Source organism: Eptatretus burgeri, chromosome 10 (genome assembly GCF_056783735.1).
Source record: "Eptatretus burgeri isolate ZD-2024b chromosome 10, Ebu_testis_v1, whole genome shotgun sequence".
Taxonomy (NCBI): Eukaryota; Metazoa; Chordata; class Myxini; order Myxiniformes; family Myxinidae; genus Eptatretus; species Eptatretus burgeri.
In genome coordinates, this window is record NC_140970.1 from 102,037,944 (window position 1) to 102,060,358 (window position 22,415).

Genomic DNA, 22,415 nt, shown 5'->3' on the forward strand with positions numbered 1-22,415 from the left:
CCAGCCCGCTGCAGTTGTCGTTTTTTGATGATGCTTTCCACCGACACACAGCCAGATTTAATTAGCACCTCCAGATTGGAAACTCTTTCCTTCCCTATTATGTGCAGGATTTTCTGCAAACATCGTCGATCCAAGGCTTCCAGGTGACAAATGTGGTGCTGATAGGTTGTCGCTGCAATCGACGGATAGTTTGCCTTATGTTCAAGTATAGTATTACCTCCCATATCAAATTATTGATCTGCTGCATGAAAAGAAAGACAAAAAAAACTTTGAAGAATCAGTTTTTTTTATATATATTTATGAACAATTTCGAATTTTGCAGTCCACTCAGATGCACGCACATCAGAGTTCAATATATATATATATATATATATATATATATATATATATATATATATATATATATATATATATATATATATATATACTTAAGCAAGTTCATCTGAACTTTGGCCATTTGTGCAATCAATAACTTTACTCAGTGTTTTCATTGCCTAAAGCTTGTATAATAACTTTAAATACATTCAATAAAGTGTGCAAGCAAATAAAATTCACTACGTTATTGCGTGTTATCACATCGTAGTCCGTCTAACATTTGATGGAATAGTCAACTGGAGAGTTATTTATGAGGTCAGAATGAACAAGCAGTTTTTGGTTCACTTGGTTAACCTATGTTTTGTTTGAAAATGCTCTGTTGAGAAAGAGAAAGGCCATCGTTCAGTTCACCACCTGCAGCAAGCATATTATTTGCTTTGGAAAGAAAAGAAAAAATGAAGAATAAAAACAATCTGTGGCCAAATAAGTATGTATGCAAAAACCGAAGTTTGCATTTCAATGAAATCCTGGAATGAAAAGTCTGTGCACTGCTGTCTGTTACACAAGGATTGGCATTTACCGGTTTAGACACAAGCACAGCGCAGAAAAAAATGGAGTGCAACAAGGATTGAACTTGTGATGGTGGTTACGATGATAGCCTGCAAGAAAAAGTAAGGCAGTGCCAATCTACACACAATGGTGCAGTAAAGAGCGATGGAAGGCCGGGCAGCGCAAGATGGCCGAATAACCTCAGGCGATGGCGAGTTGCGAATCCTTGTGATGCACACTCCGCAAGTGGTGCAGGCATCGACCCATGGAGTCAAACACAGGGTCAAGAAATGCGTGGACATAGACAGCGTAGATACGAGCGATGGGCTGTATCTGTATGAGGAACCCATGGACCAGCGGAACTACGGCCCAGATATGCAGGAAGGACAGCACAGCGAAAATTAAGCCCCATGCCAGAGCCAGTGGGAGGCCGATAGTAGCCGTCAGCAGCCGATAACACCAGTACCTGGAGAACATCGTGACTGTCATTAGCACTGTTTTCCCTGTCATTATCATGACCATGAACAGAAATATCAGCCCATATTTCAATATCTAAAGCGAGGCTTCCAGCCTTAAGACGGGTGAGATGTTTGCAATGATTTCTTTTTTTAAGACAACAGGCCGAAATATATTTTTCGATCTCTGCTCAACCTATCGGGACAACAACTTTTTTCTAGCATAACACTTCATTAGTCTGTAGCACTGTTGCATATTCATTTGCTGCCTCTGCCACTGAAGGTGGACTGACATTAGGTTTTCACCACTGTCTGTCTGGTTTGCTTGTGCCTGTTTCTCAGCAGGGTATTTCAAAAGGTTTTAGATGGATTTGGACGAAATTTTGTGGACACGTTGGGTATGTGACGAGGAAGAATTGATTCGATTTTGGTGAAGATCCAGATCCGGATCCGGATCTGGCCTATCCAGGGGATACAAAACGTAAGCTGTTGAGCCTGGTGAAGGTATGTGCTCCACCGAGTGCCCTTCTTGTTTTTGTACAAATGACTCTTTGCATTGTTCCCTTCATCTCTGTAAAAGGTGTTTTTTGAAAAAAAACAGCAACAGTTTCCATTATGCCAGTAATGAAGCCTTCTATCAAACAGCTGGTAAATGTGGACAATGTTCTGTTCAAAGTCATCACAGTTGAACCATTTGATGACGTTGAATAGCACAATGTCCTCGACCTTGCAGATAAAACGAGGGTCGGTACGAAAGTAATGCCTCTTATTTTATTTCTCACTTAATACAATTCCAATTACAATGAAAATGACAACAGCACTCATGGAGGGCATTGTCTCGCCTCACGCACTCATTCTGAACGCTCTACCATTAAGGCCCACTGCTATTATCGTCCATATATCAATATCATCCTTGCACCCAATTATGTCACATACATTGCCATTATCCATAGCTTTATCGATTTTCAGGAGAAATTTAGTGACCACATTTGTGAACATTTCGACTAAATTGCGTAAATCAAGATGAATATGAAAAAAATTGAAAACTATATTCTCCATGACTAGTCGATCACATGTACGAAGTTTCGCACCGATCTGTTGAGTGGTTCTGGAGAAATTATTTATTTTTGGGGGGGTTTTTATTTTCAATCCAACATGGCTGCCAGACCACATGACTGATGATATCATAAATTTAATTCTGCATTCAAATCGGGTCGTAGACCAGATATATGAAGTTTCAGATTTTTCGGATAAGGATTTTGATTCAACCAATTATGGCTTGAATACCACTTCACCGATGACATCATCGCTGTCACCCTATATACCCAACGGAGGAGTTGATGACATATGCCAAGTTTAAATTATTTTCGTTGAGCACTTTAATCCAATATGGCTGCCGTAACAGGCGACGTATGACGTCAGAGTTATCACTAAAATGTTCTCCATCAGAAGTCCATCCTTTGTTTAAAGTTTTGCATCGATCAGACAAGCAATTGCAGAGAAAAAAAATATTGTAAGCGAAAATATATAGATGCGCGCACGTACACGCACACGTGCATTGCAATCGTCTCACATCCTCTTCGGGGAGACACTAATTACAGGGAATATGCATACATTGCATCCGTCGGAAGTGATTTACAACCACTGAACTACTACACATTTCCAGCGTATTTACTTTCTGAACTACTACTTATCCCAGTGGTTGTTAAGTTTTGAACTCTGATGTCATGTATCTATTTAAATCCACATGTAATTTGTCCGTTTCCTTTGTTTTTAATTTGATGTTTTTGCTCTCATCTGCTATTTTTTTTTTTTGTATTTCTGTTTCATTTGTAAGATTAATGATCGTAAAGCTGACTTGAATTCGGCCTTTGGCCACAATGGAAGTTGATTTGAAATAAACCTTTATTATTGTTTATTGTTCTTATTTTTTAAAATTATTATTGTTTTTATATGAAGTTATTTTTCCACAACTGCAACACACTTTAATGAGCATATCATTCCAACTGTTGTTTTCCGGTGTTACTGCAGACGCAGGCCGACCACTTCGACGCTTGTCGTCCATGTTGGTTTCCCCGTTCTTGAAACGCTTTGCCAAATCTCTAATGGTAGAGTTGTCGTGCACATTCTTTAAACGCCGATGAATAGCCACTGGAGGAACCTCTTCTGCAGTAAGATATTTATTAACTGTCCTCTGCTTTGTCCACACATCTAATGTGGCAGCCATTTTGAAAACACGGTGTCATGTTGCCACCATGACTGATCACAGCGCCGCTCAACTTATCGGTGACGGGAGATACAAACCTTTCATTGTGATCTCGCATAGCTTTCCGATGCCGTTTTGGTTACGAACTGAAAAATAGGAGGCATTACTTTCGTACCGACCCTCGCACATCGACAACACTACCGTCCTTTATGCATGGGAATGGTCTGGCTGTGTGTTGACGCAGGGTTTTACCTGGAGATGGTAAACGTGGTAAAGCTTGCCTTCCAGATACTGTCAAAGCTGTGAGAGCTGTCTGGCTCTGCTATCACATCTTCAAATTCAATCTGGATATGAGAAAGAAAAAAACAAACAAACAAACAAACAATGGAATCACAGAAGAATGAGAATAAAACTGGGATTAGAGAAGTGTGTGGTTAGAGGGAAAGCAGTGGGTGTAATGAGATATCGACAAAGAAGGAAGAAGAACGAAGGGACAGTGTTGAAGGCAGCATTTTAACCACAACTTCTCACTCATTATTCATCACTTTCATCGCTATACATTTTCACGACGGTCGAGGTGGTGTTAAACAAAATGCATTGTAGTTTCTGCTCCATCAAAGCTTACATTTAATCTGATAATCAAACATTCTTTGTCATAGACCAATTTGATTATTTATTTTTTCCATTCGGCTTTGAGTGGAGCTTGCAGATAGATTATTTTGAGGACACAGACCCTACAACACATCAGCATACTTTTTTTTACATTAATTACAAAGACATTAATAAACAATGGGCAAACATATATCACAAATGGGATTTGAGCCTGAGTTCTCCTGCATAATGAGCCAGAGGTTCAGATGGATACACCAACAGGCCAACCATTGCCACCGATACTGGAGGCATGCCTGCCCGTCGCATTACCGGTGGATTTAATCGAAGGAGTGCATGTTGTACGTCACAAACATATTGCATGTCTATCTGTGAATCTCAATGAGAATGTAAAATGAAGTGAAAGAAGTGAAAAATTAATCTTTTATCACAAGTTTTTTTTTGTTTTTTTTTGTGCTCCTGTTTACTTTTTAGATATTTTTTTCCATTGCTTCGAGGAATATTACGATATATAATTTTGTGTGCTCCTTTGGTGTCCTTCTCAAGGGTTCCTGCTGTTGTAGAATAATAGATGATACCGTTGGAACCGCTTCGTCTTCAATCTCGGAAAGAGGGCTCGATTTATTTTATTGTATTTTAAGAAAAAAAATTTTTAAGGCATTTTTGTGATTAAACGGACACAAATTTTTGTTTAACTAAATCGATTATTGGTTGTCCAATGGTACTATTTTGTTTATTATTATTCTCAGACAGCAGGAATCCTTTTGCAAGAAGCGTGCGTGACACGCGGATGGACAGACGCTTCTCTTTTTACTAATAGATGAAAGTGCTTGTGAATTGATGGGTCATGTGGTGGAAAGGGTGAGGTGACAGTCCCCTCTGTGCTATTCCCACCTTCCCCACCCACTGATTCACCCAAAATGTAAAAATGAAGAAATAAATAAATGGATAGTCCCCCATAAAAATTGCGACACTCTGGGATCACAGCAACCTCCTCCAATGTGCCCTTTCACAGTGTGGAAATTAAGAAATCGGCATTGTTTAGTCAAAGTGGATGGAAGGAAAAGTTTTAAAAAATGTTTTGATCCATAAAAATCATCGATGGATGCAAAAAGAACATATCAATCAGATATTATATTTGAATCCATTGGATGTGTATGTGCACATTATTCGTTATTTAATTGTACAAGTACACCGACTCCCTGCAGAAGCGGCAGGAAGGGTCATGTTATTATCCTCTGAATTGTATTTGTATATATTACAGTAGAGCGAGGCTCAGGTCCGTTTGTCTGTGGGGGACGCAATAAGCATATAATTCCTCAAGAACGTCGGGTTTCCACTCTTTCAGTTTAGTGTTAAACAGCATGTGTGGTGTTGGCTTAACGGTTAGGGCGGTGGGCTTGGGATCCTAGGATCCTGAGTTCAAATCCCACTCGGCTGTTGAATTAATACCAGGTGGGTTGACTCTGCCTGTCATCCTTCAGAGGTCAGCAAAATGAGTGCCAGCTTGCTGGTTTCCTGTGTCGGAGTGGGGACCCATCAAGGATTGTGCCCAATAGCCAAGGAGACTGCTTAAGCAGCACCAACGCTCTGCACAGAGTATGGTCCCAATCTCCTCTCCTCATCCCCGACACCAACATCCTCATCCTCATCAAATCATCTGTAGCATACAGATTTTGAGATGAAGTCGGTAAGGAAGGAGTATCGTGTCCTGTTGTTCATTGCGTGGCCCACGGGCCACTAGCGGCCCCTGATGGCCTAAAGTGCGGCCCCTGACGTGCGGCCGATAATACACAAATATGAAAACACCCCCATCATCATCTGCCATAAATGCTATAGAAATTGATTCAATGGTTTCAAACGAGTGTTGCAATGCGATGCATAAAAGTAGCATAACTACATCAGTCGATGGCAGTGGACAAAGAATTATGTTTGCAGCTCAGTAACTACAATGAAAAAAAAAGCCCATGAGTATGTGGAGGCAGGGCCTTCACAGCAGCCGTTTTGGAGTCCTGCAGGCGGTGTGGCGGCTCTCACTGATGTCTTATCAGCAAAAGCGGGCCCCCTTCAAAGAATTGGGAAGATCACTGATCTGGAGTACATTTATTACTTCTTTCTTTACTTTTTTTCAGAAATGTGTTTACATGCTGGAGAATTTCATTGTTATTGCACGGAATTATTTTTTTTTTATGATTTGTGTTGTATTCAAAATGAGGATTAGTTTGCACCTTCTCACTATAAAATGCAGTGGATTGGTGTTTAAACCAAGTTTGTAGCTTAAAGCAATTTTGAGTTAGTCTGTCAGAAAAGAGGAAGAAGAAGGACAAACAGGCACTTCTGGGTCTCATTTCCAGCTCACCTGGAACGTAGTTCCGGGGAACTAATGGGATGGTGCATCGTCCGTCCATCCGTCTGTCCACAAATACTTTCAATTTTTTTTTTCTGAAACCCCGTGTTCCCCGCCCCACCCCTCTCCCTTCCACTGATCTAATGTCTCTGTTCCCCACTGTTTTCTTCTTCCCTCTCCCACCCCTCTGCTCCCGTTGTTATACGTTCTGGGTGCTAGTACGAGCCTTGACATTGTGTATAAAAAAAAATAAATAATAAACTGTACATCGGATTTCGATGAAACTTTACCATAATGTTCATGAATGTACTAAAGGTTGTACATTAAATGTGCATTAAAAAAATCGGGCCATAAGGGGGCCAATGGGGGTTGCCCCCCAAAATAGGCATTTGCTTTCTTCTCCAAAACCACATGCACACATATGTATATGTAAAAAAATATATCTATATTGTTGCGGAAATGGCCCTTAGTGTGTTAGTAAATATAGGATTAGCCCAGGTCCCCCATTAAATGCATGTTTAGCCAGGTTGTTCGGTAAATGGACGCTACATGTGTGTCGGGAGGTGTAAGAGGCTGTTCATTGTTCATACCTTGGTGGTGGACCGAGAGGTTCTTCTTCTTCCTTCCTCTCTCCGGACAATAGGCCCCGCCCAGCGCTCTGAGAGGGGGAGTGGCCTAGAGAATAAGTGAAACTGAAGGGAAAAACTGCAGTCGGCTGGGAGGCGAGCGTGCGCTGGGAAGAGGTGGTGAAACGGAGCGCCGAGGTGGCGCCGATCGGCTGTACAGGGGACGGCTGTGTCTGTTTTTGTGAGGAGCGAGCTGAAAGAAAAGCAGGGAAGGGACTGCATGAGGTCTGTCTGCCATCGGCTGGATGGGAAACGACGAGTGGGAGTCGGCAATCGACTTTTATGAGGAGGACATCGACAGGTTCATCCGGAGTCCAGTGACGGAGCCTCTGCTGGTCCAAACTCATGGCACGGCCCGACACGTCTTGGAATCCCATGGACCCAGCCTGCGGAGCCCAACACCTTGATTTGGCCTGATCTGGTGAACAGGCCAGACCTGGACTTGTGCACTGGACCTTGTGAGAAACCAGCTGAAACCCACCATCGACCTGACAGTCTTGTGCCGTCAACATTACGCGGGGTCAGAACGCGCTGAGGCTGCGTGCGCAAGTGGTGCCGGGAGAAGAAGGAGGACGAGCGCCATTTTGCCACGCGGCGTGTTTGAGCTTGGGTGCTCGAATCTGTGGACATCGGCTTGTCACGAGCCACATTTGGGCCTTTGACACTTTTCCTCTCATCCATGAAGCATCACCAAGTACTCTGTGTCTGATCTGCATGCTGTCCATGTCTTGTCTGCATGTTGTTTAAGGTTTATCTCGTTAGGGTCCCCTTCAAAACCCGTAATCCGTAGCTCCCCAGTTAAGAACGGGTTCTAGATTAATTATAACATTGTCGTGAATGCTTTGCTTGTGTTGTGTTTCCTCCATGTGTCCCCAATAAATCTGGCTGATTCGTATGAAGTTGCTGCTTTGAATTAATTCGTGCTGCGCCGAGGAACGATCCGCTCGATTTGGAGATAAAAACCAAAATGGTTACAGACTGGCAGAATTTGCTCGCTATCTGACAAAACCAGTCTGTAACCAGGGACTATTCCCCCAGCTGGCAAGGCACAGGTGTATTTTGGTATCGTGATCTGAGGCGCGTAACCCGAGAATTGTGCCGAACCAGTCGGCGTTATAACCCCGGAGACGGCGGTGGTTAAGTGATGTTTGGGAAGTCTTGGCGTTCCATAGTACCACTTGCATTTTGCACAATACGTATTTTTGTCATTCCCCATGTATGGTCTGCCGTCTGCTACCAGCTATGTTGTTCTGCTATCCCATGCATGTGCACGGGTATCGCAAGTATGTGAATATATATAAATATATATATATATATATATTGTTGTGGGGCCGAGTTTTGGCGGCGAGCATGGCTGCAAGATGGAGCAGTAGAGTCGGCTCCACCGAACACCCGGAATTTATAGGTCGTCACCCCGGATCACTCCGGAGACGACGGGTCCCTTATCGGACCGAAGATCGCCAATAGGTCGACCGCGTGGGATAGGGTCGATTGCCAATTTCAATTTACCTAAATACCGACGTCGTCCAAACTCCCTGGGAAATTCCCCCTCGGCGGAGCTCGAGCGGAAAGAGCCGTTAGCGTGCTCGAACCGTGCGTAACCCGAGCAGATGGTTACCTCGGTCCGTCGGTCCAAATGCACAATTTGCCACTTCCTAATTTCCCAACACGCACTGTGCTAAACCAATTAAAGAAATACAGAAACGAGCTGAAACATTTAACAGTGGATTTATTTATAATGGGAGGGGGGAACACACAAAGAGCAGAGTAATCACGACTCAGGAAGGCAAATAATGTACAACAAAAAGCACTTTACAATTCCACTTAACAGACAGGCACACACACACACACACACACACACACGAAATGGGCCGGCTAGCCTTTATTGATGCCCCCCCCCAGCTCGGAGGGAAGGTGAGCCGAAGGGGAGAACCTATCTCCCACCTCCCCACCTCGTGCGTTTTTCGATGATCCGGTTTGGCGGGACTCGAACCCGCAACACAATGCAATGATGGACATCAGCCGGCGTGAAGGTGGATCAGACAGAACGCCGGCAGGCCAGACGAGACGACCAGGCGACGAGGCTGACAAGGCGACCAGGCGACGCTACCTTGACTGGACCTCAACACAACTCTGGCCCAACAACTGCGCTGGACCGATAGCAACCTCACTCGCGCCGAAACAATATCCCCTTCTTGTCCAGGGGGGGGGGGGAGGGGACGCCTCCTCGTGACCCGCTCTCCCTCACTGGACGGTTTGGGCGCGCAAATCGCTCGTCGCCTCTGTCACTGGCCAAAACGGGTGCCAGGTCCATTGATTGGTCCGGGGGTGTGGTGACATCACGTGGACTGCCCCTCACACAGTGGAGGAGTCCCATTGGTCGAAGGACGGCAACCTCGCTCGCATCACCCTGATTGGGCGAGAGCTGCCGCGAGGTTCTGCCTTGAACTCCACCCACCGCGGACGCTATAGCGTCGGGTTGAGGAAGCGAGGCGAAGGCGTGTTGTTGTTGGCGTTGTTGATGTAAAAATGTAAAAGAAAACCCTGACTATCAAAATAACTCCGCAGCACACGAACATTTAATTCCCATTAGACTATGGACGGGACCCTAACTAGAAACACGCACTTACCGATATAACTGATCTATAGGACCTGGCTGTTGTGTGTTCATGGCTTCCAGATTCGTAACAATATATATATATATATATATATATATATATATATATATATATATATATATATATATATATATATATATATATATATATATATATATATATATATATATATATATATACACACACGTCTTCTTCTTCTTCTTCTTCTTTCGGCTGCTACCGTAAGGGGTCGCCACAGCCGATCAACCTTCTCCATCTCGCTCTAACCTCCACATCTTCCATTGACACTCCAACCACCCGCATATCCGCCCTCACCACATCCATGAACCTCTTCTTTGGCCTTCCTCTTCTCCTCCTGCCTGGTGGCTCCATCCTCAGCATCCTTCTCCCGATATACTCCGCTTCCTTCCTGTGCACATGTCCAAACCATCTCGATCTCGCCTCTCTCACTTTGTCTCCAAACCGTCCGACCTGCGCTGTCCCTCAAATATACTCACTCCTAATCCAATCCATCCTCGTCACTCCCAACGAGAATCGCAGCATCTTTAACTCTGCTACCTCCAGCTCCGCTTCCTGTCTTTTTGTCAGTGCCACCGCCTCCAAACCATACAACATAGCTGGTCTCACTTCCGTCTTGTATACTTTCCCCTTCACTCTTGCACCTAGCCTTCTATAACAAATCACTCCTGCAACTCTTCTCCACCCACTCCATCCTGCCTGCACTCTCTTTTTCACTTCTCTACCACACTCTCCGTTACTTTGGACAGTTGATCCCAAGTATTTAAACCAATCCACCTTCCCCACCTCAACTCCTTGCAACCGCACCATACCACCACCCTCCCTATCATTTACGCACATGTACTCCGTCTTACTTCGATTGACTATCATTCCCCTTCTCTCCAGTGCGTACCTCCACCTCTCGAGGCTCGCCTCAGCCTGCTCCCTACTCTCTCTACAGATCATGATGTCATCCGCGAACATCATAGTCCATGGAGACTCCAGTCTGATCTTGTCCGTCAACCTGTCCATCACTATTGCAAACAGGAAAGGGCTCAGAGTCGATCCTTGGTGCAATCCCACTTTAACCTTAAACTGGTCCGTCATTCCTACCGCACACCTCACCGCTGTCACACTGTCCTCGTACATATCCTGCACGATCCTCATATACTTCTCCAACACTCCCGACTTCCTCATACAATGCCACAACTTCTTTCTTGGCACCCTATCATAAGCTTTCTCTAAATCCACAAACACACAATGTAACTCTTTCTGGCCTTCCCTATACTTCTCCATCAACATTCTCAAAGCAAACATTGCATCAGTGGTGCTCTTTCCTGGCATAAACCCATGTTGCTGCTCACAGATCGTCACCTCTCCTCTCAACCGAGCTTCCACTACTCTTTCCCACAACTTCATGGTGTGGCTTAACAACTTTATCCCTCTGTAATTTCCACAGCTCTGCACATCACCCTTATTCTTGAAAATCGGGACCAGTACACTTAATCTCCACTCCTCCGGCATCCTCTCACTTTCCAAGATTTTATTAAACAATCTGGTTAACAACCCCACTGCCATCTCTCCGAAGCACTTCCATGCCTCCACTGGTATACCATCTGGGCCAACCGCCTTTCCACTTTTCATCCTCTTCATAGCAGTCCTCACTTCATCATTACTGATCCACCCCACTTCCAGATTCACTATCTCCACCTCTTCCAACCTTCTTTCTCTTCCAACCTTTTCTCTTTCTCTTCCAACCTTTTCTCTCTCTCTCTTTCTCTCTCTTTCTCTCTCTTTCTCTCTCTTTTTCTTTCTTTCTTTCTCTTTCTTTCTCTTTCTCTTACTTTCTCTCTCTTCCTCTCTCTTTCTCTTTCTTTCTTTCTCTTTCTCTCTCTTTCTCTCTTTTTCTCTCTCTTTCTCTCTCTTTCTCTCTCTTTCTCTCTCTTTCTCTCTCTTTCTCTCTCTTTCTCTCTCTTTCTCTCTCTTTCTCTCTCTTTCTCTCTCTTTCTCTCTCTTTCTCTCTCTTTCTCTCTCTTTCTCTCTCTTTCTCTCCCTTTCTCTCTCTTTCTCTCTCTTTCTCTCTCTTTCTCTCTCTCATTTTCTTCATTCATCAGCTCCTCAAAGTACTCCATCCACCTTCTCAACACACTCTCCTCGCTCGTCAGCACATTCCCATTTACGTCCTTTATCACCCTAACCTGCAGCACATCCTTCCCAGCTCGGTACCTCTGTCTTGCCAATCGGTATAAATCCTTTTCCCCTTCTTTTGTATCCAAATTCTCATACAGCTCGTCATATGCCTTTTTCTTGGCCTTTGCCACCTCTCTTTTTGTATTTCGCCACCACTCCTTGTACTCCTGCCGACTTTCTTCATCTCTCTGACTATCCCACTTCTTTTTCGCCACCCCCTTCTTCCTTATACTTTCCTGTACTTCCTCGTTCCACCACCAAGTCTCCTTATCTTCCTTCTTCTGTCCAGATGTCACACCAAGTACCTTCCTAGCTATCTCCCTCACCACTTCTGCTGTGGTTGCCCAATCATCCCATCCATCTTTACCACCATCCAACACCTGCCTCGCCTCCACCCTAAATTCCACGCAACAGTCTTCCTCCTTCAGCTTCCACCATCTGGTCCTTGGTTCAGCCTTCACTCTCTTCCGCAACCTCACCTCCAAATCATCCTACAGACCACCAATCGATGCTGTCGAGCTACACTCTCCCCTGCCACCACCTTGCAGTCTCTAATCTCTTTCAGGTTGCATCTCCTTCTAAAGATGTAATCCACCTGTGTGCACTTTCCTCCACTCTTGTATGTCACCCTGTGTTCCTCCTTCTTCTTGAAATACGTATTTACCACTGCCATTTCCATTCTTTTTGCAAACTCTACCACCATTTGCCCTTCCACATTTCTCTTGTTGAGACTGTACCTACCCATCACCTCCTCATCCTCTTTATTCCCTTCCACAACATGCCCATTGAAATCTGCTCCAATCACCACTCTTTCATCCTTGGATACACTCTCCACCACTTCATCTAACTCACTCCAGAAATCTTCTTTATATTCCATCTCACACCCCATATGTGGGGCATATGCACTGATGACATTCATCATCACCCCTTCAATTTCCAACTTCACACTCATCACTCGGTCAGACACTCTCCTCACCACCAACACCCTCTTGACATAATCTTCCTTCAGGATTACCCTGACACCATTTCTCCTCCCATCCACACCATGGTAGAACAGTTTGAAACCACCTCCAATGCTCCGAACCTTACTCCCCATCCACTTGGTCTCTTGTACACACAGTATGTCCTCCTTTCTTCTCTCCTTCATGTCAGCCAACTCTGGCCCTTTGCCAGTCATCGTCCCAACATTCAGAGTTCCAACTCTCAGCTCCACACTTCTACCCTTCCCCCTCTCCCACTGGCTCCGGACTCACCTTCCCAGTCTCCTTCTCCTCCTTCGCCCAGCAGTAGCACAATTCAGTAGTACTATATATATAGTATATATATGTATATATATATAGTATATATATGTATATATATATGTATATATATATGTATATATGTATATATATATGCATACATATATATATATATATATATATATATATATATATACATACATATATACATTCCATATATACATACATATACATATATATATATATATATATACATACATATATACATACATATACATACATATATACCAAGTTCCACTTCGTTCATTGAGTTTTTGAACTCTGGATCTCTGATGAGCTGACGGATCTGAGAACCATGAAAGATGCCAGCTTTCAACTTCTCCATTGTCAATCCTGGAAAAGCCTGGCACAAGTAAGTGAAGCAGTCAACATCTTTGTCCAGAGCCTTGGTGAACTGCTTGATTAAGCCGAGCTTGATGTGCAGCGGTGGGAAGAGTATTCTGTCTCTGTCCACCAGAGGGTCGTTGATGACGTTCCTTTCTTTGCATGGCACCAATTCCTCCCGCACAGGCCAGTCCTTCTTCGTGTAATGCTGAGCACGGTCCCTACTATCCCACATGCACAGAAAACATGGGTACTTGGTGAAGCCAGACTGTTGTCCCAACAAAAAGTTCACCATCTTCAGGTCAACACAAATAAACTACTTATGCTGATCATAACCAATTTTATCCAGCACGTACTTCACCGCTTCATACTTCTCCTTCAGTGTAGTCGAGTGAGCGATGGGTACAGAGGCAAACTGGTTGCCGTTGTGTAGCAGAACACATTTCAGTGATCGCTTGCTGCTGTCAATGAACAGTCTCCAATCTTTGGGTTCGTACTGTGGCACTCCAAGCTTGAGCAGAAGCTGCGCAATATCAGCACAGTACACCAAGTCCTTCTCTTCAGAGAAAAAACGGAGGTACTCTTGATGCCTGTTGCGGAAGAAGCTGATGCGAGCACTGTCAGAGAGGATTAACTTTAGTTTTGATCCACGAACTTTATGCTTTGCCTCACCAATTTTTGGAAGATTTTGAGGTTTTATGACTTCAAACTGATCCCTTTTCGACATAATCACCCAGAACTATCGTACCTGAATACTTCTTGTCATTAAAATAATTATTTCCAATCAAAACAATTATTTGACATGACATTTTACCCCCACCAACTTCTTCTAAAATGCTCCACACATGCGTACATGTGAACAAAAATGTAAAAAACGACATGTGGCCATATCTCAAAAACTTGACCTGATTGAACAAAACTAATGTGAGTTTTGGATTCAGCGCATCAGATTCATCCTAAATCAGCTTAAAAAATGCAGACAACAAATTTGTTGTTGACCAGTGTAATTGGATAAGGAGTATCATCTTGAAAACAACATTTTCCCTGTTTGCCTTAATTACCCCACCACCGAAGGTGGAAGGAGGTTTTGTTTTCACCCTGTTTGTTACTTGCAAGATTGAAGATTTTTCAAGTTTATTCGTTAGTCGATTTTGTTATTCTGTTTGTCTGTCTATCGCCTTCAGGTCACAATTCTAAACCGATTGTCATGAAACTTTACCAAGTTGTGGAGGTCGTCTCAACTGAGAAGCCTATTGATTTTGACGTCAAAGGTCAAGTTGAGGTCAAGTTTCTAAAATCGTCATTTTTACATCCAATTGACTTGAAATTTGAACAGCATTCGCATATTGCATAATTGAATTGGGAAACCAACTATTTTTGAGATCAAAAGGTCAAAGGTCAACTCAAGGTCAAACTTCTAAAATCATCAATTTCAATCTGAAAAATAATCAATTTTCATCCGATTGACCTGAGCTTTGATTAAGATTGTAAATTTTAATCTTAATGAAATGGACAATTTGATGTATCCATGGCAACTTTTGGAGAGGGGGTGGATTTTGCAAGTACCGTGCTCAAAATGACGTCTTTTACTTGTTTGTTCGTTTGTTTGTCTGTCTGTCTGTGTGCAGGATATCTAAAAAAGTTGTGGATGGATCTGGATGAAATTTGGTGGGCAGGTTTGGGGTGCGACAAGGACGAACTCATTAGGTGGTGAAGATCCGGATCCGGATCTGACTACTACAATTTTTAAAGTGATTCTTCACCATTGAGAGATCGGGCCAAAACAATATATAACAGGATATCTCAAAAAGTTTGGGACGGATTAAGACTAAACTTGGTGGACACGGTGGGTGTGTGACAAGGATGAATTGATTCAATTTTGGTGAAGATCCGAATCTGGATCTGAGAATTATTTGATTTTTAAAGTGATTCTTCACCATTGAAAGAAAGGGCCAAAACGATATTTAGCACAATATCTCAAAAACCATTGGGTCCAATATGTTCTCGTGGATCAGGCATTGCGTGGCGGAGATATGCGCTCCACCGAGTGCCCTTTGAGTTTATTATTTGTTTTACTCATCAATTTGATAGTGTCTTGTGAAAAAAATTTGTTCAATTTCAAGTTCATTTATCTTGCCTATGAAAAGGTATTTCCAATTTTGTTGATTAAATATATAAATTAAGTATTAATCTCCAAGAAACCCTCTTTTGTTATTTTTTTCGACATGATAATTCTACAACAGATCCACATATATCTCTGACTTCATCTGAAACACTCTGCTGCAGAAATGCATCCATACTCTGCCTTGAATTGCTACCCTGCTGAAAATTTAAAATAAAATTATGCCTCAGCCCTTTCCGAAGTGGTTATGACAACAAAAGGCAGCATGTATAACCACATCTATATCTATCTATATATTACTAAAACTCTCATCTTGTATATATGTATGTATGTATGTATGTTCCCGAAATACAGCTAAAACGGTACACGATAGCGCAAAAATCGTAGTGCCACATTACTCATCATTCACCTGCGGTGTGCAGTATCAAGTTTCGTTAAAATCGGGCAATGAAAAAAATTATTAAAAAATCAATTCCCGATTCAACTCTTCGGGAGTATTTGATCAATGCAAACAACCTTTGCGGTTTAGTTCGCTGGAGCTATCTTTTTTTCTGTTTTTTTTTTATGTTTTTTTTATCAACCGCTGTCACAACGGGAACCCAACGGGTTCACGGGTCATCTAGTTAAAATACAAAAGGTGATTCAATATTAAACTGGAAGAGCACTCAGTGGAGCGCATACCTCCACCAGGTTGACCCCAGATCGAGATCTGGACTTGAACCAAAATCTAAATAATATATGACCTGAACCAAAATCTGTATATTGCTGAACTCAGGATTCAGAAACTAAATCTGGCTTGCAGCAAATGTGGGCTCAGGGCGTTTGACTGCTACATACATGCCTTGGAGTTGCAACATGACGAGTCCAGAAAATTCTGGTCACGTGGTCCGTGTACGCCATTTTGTTTCCATTCACCGCAAACTGCAATATTCCTCGCTTGCGCTATTTGTGCATCGGACCACACTGTATAGTTCTCGAGAATCACATGGCTATATTCTTACAAAAATGATGGGATGCTGTGCCTTTGGGTGCACCAATTGGTCGGAAAAGAAATTCAGAATGTACAGAATCCCATAAAATGGTGAAATAAGGAAATTATGGGAGAACCCGAATGAGGCAACTGGGATTTAACGAAGTGATTTCCTTTGGGTCTTCAGTATGAGGCCCTGTCGAGCCAGTAAGCCCCATGCTCGATGGAAACAAAATGGCTTCAAATTGCAAGTTGTCGTTCCTCTTAGTATATGTAGCGACTTGTATGCCTACCCTCCACATCCACACAAACAATCTTTTTCCCCCCACCCAGCATCTTCCATTGTGGCCCACATCCTCCCCCTCCACCAACCCAATACCCCCAAAGTCTCCCAACTCCTCAGCTCCTATTCTACTCGCTCCCCACATTATGCCACAAAGTTAGACTACGCTCCGTGGCATAATGAACAGAGCTTTGCGAGGTCTGATGTGTCACGAATATCCACGGAAGTGACGTCACTCCCCCCAAGCTCAGCGGCTGTGTTTGTCTGTAGTCAAGTTCGGGAGACGGGATGAAACGCATTTGTCTGCATATGTGTATGTAATTTGTGTTGCAATTCCTCCGCAAGCCATAGACCCTGTAAAAAAAAAAAAAAACAAGAAAGTGAAATAAATGAGGATGGACCTCCAGAATTTGAGGACTCCATTCTAAAATCACAGTTGTTGCTGCTGACTGGGCTCCAATTTAGATGTTACAACAGTGAGATCTATCACAGCTAGGACCCTGTTCTAACTGTCTCGAGAAGTTACTGCACATACATAAGACATTGCTTGGATTATTGTCTCCTCTGTTTTCTTAGGCCTGCCCTAACCCTGGTTGTGTTGTATTTTATGTGAAGAACTTCACCCTACACTACCCAGGTTGGGTGCTAAACCTTCGTAAATCCTCCAATATCTCTGGCGACATCCTGCATTCTTCCTTACAGCCTCTAATTGTTTGTATACTGTATATGGTGGACCAAACAATTAAAAATGGTGACTCCATGTACACCTGTCTTCCCACTAACAATTTCAGCTGCCACGTTGGCTCGGTCTTCATTTCTCCAACTCGAAGGTGCAGCATCGCACCGAAAAGCTGCTGCTACTCCAGGGGTCTGACGTAATCTGTGAAATTCCCAACCTGGAACTCCGTTAATGGTACATCTTCCATCCTGAACCTCGGAATTAATAACTTCTTATCCAGATTCTCTTCTTACTCCTTTGTCCTGCCTCGTGCTTAGATCCTTTGATGGTGTTCTTATGAGAATCCACAGCTCTCTGGCCATTGTTGAAGAGCTACCACAGCACCATATGATCTGGTTATTTGCTGAGGCCACCGACCAGTGACTGCCATTTTCCTGGGCAAACAAGATTGACGCCTAAGAATAGTTTCACGAAGAATTGCTCTGTCTCTCTGTCTCTGTCTCTCTCATCCACAGAAGAATCCCATCTCACCTGCACATGTCCTGTCCATCCTCTCCGCTCCGGTACACTGAATCCTGAAGCAAGGTTGGGCCTATCAAGCAGTTTCCTTTTTCATCATCAAAGGCAACATAACTGAGAGCAACCTTCAGTCATTTCATAAGGCTCGCAACAAGCATGCACGTGTCTATCTTTAGGCAGTGTGTGGCTCCTGATATCATCATTGTGAGGAAGCACAGCTGTACCACTCATACACTGCCCCCTGCAGGTTAGGGCAGGAACATTTTTTTTGAACTTGGCAAGGATTCTGACAATAGTTAACTCATCTATTCTTCACTGAAGATATCTTGAGATCTTTAATGTCAAGCAGATCATGCCAGCAGTTGGATCTCCGCGTTAATATCCCCTTGAGGGACAGAGCGCTTTGTGATGCAATGCCCAGCCTGCTAAGCCTCAGGTTGAGAATAAATGTCAACCTGACAGCGAAAAAGGGAAGTGTGCTGCTGATTTGCACCCTCCTCTCTGGACTCCTGAACTAATTGCAAACTCTTAAACTTGAGAACGTAGAGAAAGTTCTGGCCAGTCTTGACTCCGTCTCGTCCCGAGGCCCAGATAGCAGCAGTGGCCATGTTTTCAAATTGCACTCCACTGTTTTTGTTTCTCCTTTGTCTTCCCTATTCGGCCTGTCCACCTGAGGCTGCTGCCATTCTGCTTTGAAAACACCCAGTATCACTCGCATCCACCAGTGTGATGCAAAACAGATTCTCTAAATCACAGGCCAGCAAGCTTGCGACTAATTATCAACAGTCAGGGCATTCATCAACACAACTACCATCCAGTATTTCGTTGAATGAATCGGCGTGATCTTTGATCATCAGTTTTGGATTCTGTCCACGTCGCTCAACCTCGGTCAGGCTGCTGTTTCCCTCTCACCATGGGTAGATGTCCTGAATCACAAATAAGAAGTCAGAGCTGAGTCCCTGGACATGTCTTGGGCATTCAACACAGTCTGGAGCGCCGCTGTTCTGGCACCCTTCTGTGCTTGCCAGACTTGCTGCCTTTGTGGCATCCAAAGGCTACTTTCTCAGCTTTCTGACTTCCTCCACTTGTGCTGTCAGCACATAACTTTGAAATGAATCCTGTCAACCCCTCTCCCATTAGACGTGGAGTTTTCCCAAAGTACTGTCCTGTGCCCTGTCCGGTTCATCATACATATAAATGATCTCACTGAAGGGCCGGAGAAGCTTTTCTTCATCATTTTGCCGCACGATACAGTACCACGTCCCACCATCAGGCCTGCAGCAGCTGCTTCTCGTCATTGTTGACATGGAAATAATTACTGGAGATGCTGGTCTGACAATTTGAATGTCCATTCCACCTTGGCAAATCTTACATGTTAGTACTGTCTCTCCAGAACAATCGGCCTCGATGTCACAGAAAGAAGTGGAATCACAGAGCCTGCTGCTCTCTCATTGCAGACAAGTTGGTAGGCTCTCTGTTTTCTATGCCTCCATTGCCTGCTCTTTTATTCCTCCACATACATATTCCTTATATTCCTTTTATTCCTTTTATTCCTCTTTTATTCCATTCCTCAATGTCACAGACCTTCTTACAGAAGCAATCACCTTGTGATGGATCAGAGAATCCAAGGTTAATGGTCACCTCCACTCCTTTGTTTCTTTTGGAACTTCCTATCTCAGCATGTTCAACACCACTCTTCATTCTTCTCTCTGTCTCTCTTGGACCCACACTCTTGAACAGAGCATTGGAACTACCACAGCAGTTTTTTTTCCCTTGGTTATTTGGCACAATCTTGGACGGTTCGCCACTCTGACCATTTCTTGGAGCACAGCTGTACCACTGATGCTGTGCCCCTCCACCAGTACACTGGCACTCATTTTGCCGACCTCAGAAGGATGACAGGCTGAGTCAACCCCACCTGGTATTGATTCAACAGCACAGCGGGGCTTTAACTCGGGACTCTAAGATCCCAACCCGGCCACCCGAACCACGAAGCCAACACCAGGCTTCTCTTCACTTCAGGGCTTCGAGCAGGTCTTCCTCCATCTCTACCCGTGATCTTTGTCGACTCCAATAAACCTTCCCCGCACGTATCCTCATTCGTTTCAGGTTACTACGTTTTCTTACCTCTCTTCTCTCCTCATGTTCATTCATCCCTCCGCTTGTTGCATCCACCTGTTGTACCATATTGCCCCCTTTCATTGTGTTGCCCTCCACCATCCGTCACCTCGGTCTTCCTTCGGCCTATAATTTCTACCCTTGAAGCAATGCTGGAGTTCTCCTAAGTAATTGTACTGGCACATCCACGTGTCGGTATGATTCATTCCTTGAAAGCAAGGGGTTTTCATAATTTTACATACGATGCCCAGCAAGTTGCCCGTGCCCGGCAACAGAGTAGGGATTGAGTAGGCAAAAATGCAAATGGCGTCTTCCGTCATCGAGCCGGCAAGCTGGGAACTACGATTTGCATCGATTTCAACATCTCATGCAATTTGGATGTTCCAATGGTGGCGAGGTGCTCCGTTTGACACCGTTTGTTCGATATTTGTAGCTTATTTGATGCCGAGGGTTCGTAATAAAACATTGTATTGGTGTCAAAGCCAGTGACCAATTGCAAATTAATAATAGGATGCATAAATATACATTCTTTCTAATTAAGTGGCGAGCATTCCTCAGTAAGTTTCACTTTCCAACTGTGATGGACTAACACCAAAATCAAGGATTCCAGTGGAAGTTTCAGTATGGTTCACTGTTTGTGAGCATAACTGGTGTTGGCTTTATGGTCAGGATGGCTGGCTTAATATCATAGGGTCTTGAGTTTGAGCCCCCGTCACACTTGTATTGACACCAGGTGGATTGAGTAGGCCTATCATCCTTCTGAGGTTGGTCAAATGAGTACCTGCATGCTTGCCACAGGGGGCACTGCATCAGCGACATGGCTGTGCCCCCCCCCCCCAGAAAATGATGCAGCCAAGCAGCCACAGGCTGCATACAAATAAACAAATAAATAAATTGCATGTGAGCAAGTCAAGGACAAAATTTAAATTGTAAACATTTGAAAAGTATGTGGAATTGTTCGATAACAATGAATAATACATTATATTATGTGCACCTGGTTCATCACGTCTTTTTACCTGTGCGACCCGGAATCATGAAAATGGATTGTTTTCGGACGGAGAAAGACAACCATGAAGGTTTTTGTCCAACATTTGTTTCCAGTTGAATTTGTACAGATTTCTTTTGTTTTACATGCTTTTAAACTACAGCACAGTCCACCACAGTCTTAGCCAAATGTGGGTCACTTAGAGAGAGAGTGAGAGAGAGACAGAGACAGAGACAGAGAGAGAGAGACAGACAGAGACAGAGACAGAGAGATATATTCCAGTTCATAAACATCCAGTAAAAACAAAAATCTTCAGCTGTTCAGCTCACCCCAACTAGGTCATTGTTCAGGCTCTTTGGGTCGCGGTTGATCAGGTCAATCTCGCGTGTATGAGGTTCGAGCCCCAGCTTCTTCATTCCATCGCTGTCGTATTCGGATGTGTTATGTGGTCGGTAAATGTTCCCTTCTTCCCGAATTGAACTCGGGCTCTGCAAGGGCAGCTGCAAGCAGCCAAAACGCTTTGAAAATAAATCTTTCACATTTTCCCCATGAACTACCTTCCTGCAATCCCAACCATAAACGGTTTTCCATTTGAATACACGACATTCATGAAGTAATACTGTACTAGTAGTGGTGATAGTAGTAGTAGTAGTAGTAGTAGTAGTAGTAGTAGTAGTAGTAGTAGTAGTAGTAGTAGTAGTAGTAGTAGCAGCTTCCAGCTACTTGGCATCAAGGCGGAGAACCAATTTGCTTTAATAGCGAACGTCGTGAGCTTCATACTTAACGCGTGCACATGAGAGAATAGGAAACAACAACACAATACCCCAGCAATTTGGAATCCGTGTCGTTGGCTATGACCCTCTTGCTTCCGGTTTTTTTTTGCTTCCGGTTTTTTTTTTTGCTTCCGGTTTTTGTCATGGGGAATGATGCATGCCGAGAGATAAAGGCATCATCGGAGACATGAAAGACCCAAATAATATCAGACATGGTGTATATTTCCTCCACTGAAGGTAATGTTGAGGTAATATTATTTTTTTTTTAGATGAGATCCTGTTCTCGGCGGTGTCTTTGTCGTTGTGAAGGTAATGTTGAGGTAATATTAATTTTTTCAGATGAGATCCTGTTCTAGGCGGTGTCGTTGTTGTTGTGAAGGTAATGTTGAGGTAATATTAATTTTTTCAGATGAGATCCTGTTCTAGGCGGTA

The 22,415-nt window shown here is 43.6% G+C and overlaps 1 protein-coding gene across 1 annotated transcript in view; it reads right to left on the minus strand.

Moving 5' to 3' along the window:
• Positions 1–268: 268 nt before the first annotated feature.
• The window catches only part of LOC147019317 (caveolin-1-like), a 33,648-nt gene continuing 11,501 nt past the window's right edge, over positions 269–22,415 (minus strand). The window contains exons 2-4 of the mRNA XM_085899710.1: positions 21,540–21,710; positions 3,778–3,869; positions 269–1,330 (exon numbers count right to left, since the gene is read on the minus strand). Coding sequence (XP_085755836.1) covers positions 1,066–1,330; positions 3,778–3,869; positions 21,540–21,710 — 528 coding nt within the window. The 3' untranslated portion in view covers positions 269–1,065. The remainder of the gene's footprint in view (positions 1,331–3,777; positions 3,870–21,539; positions 21,711–22,415) is intronic.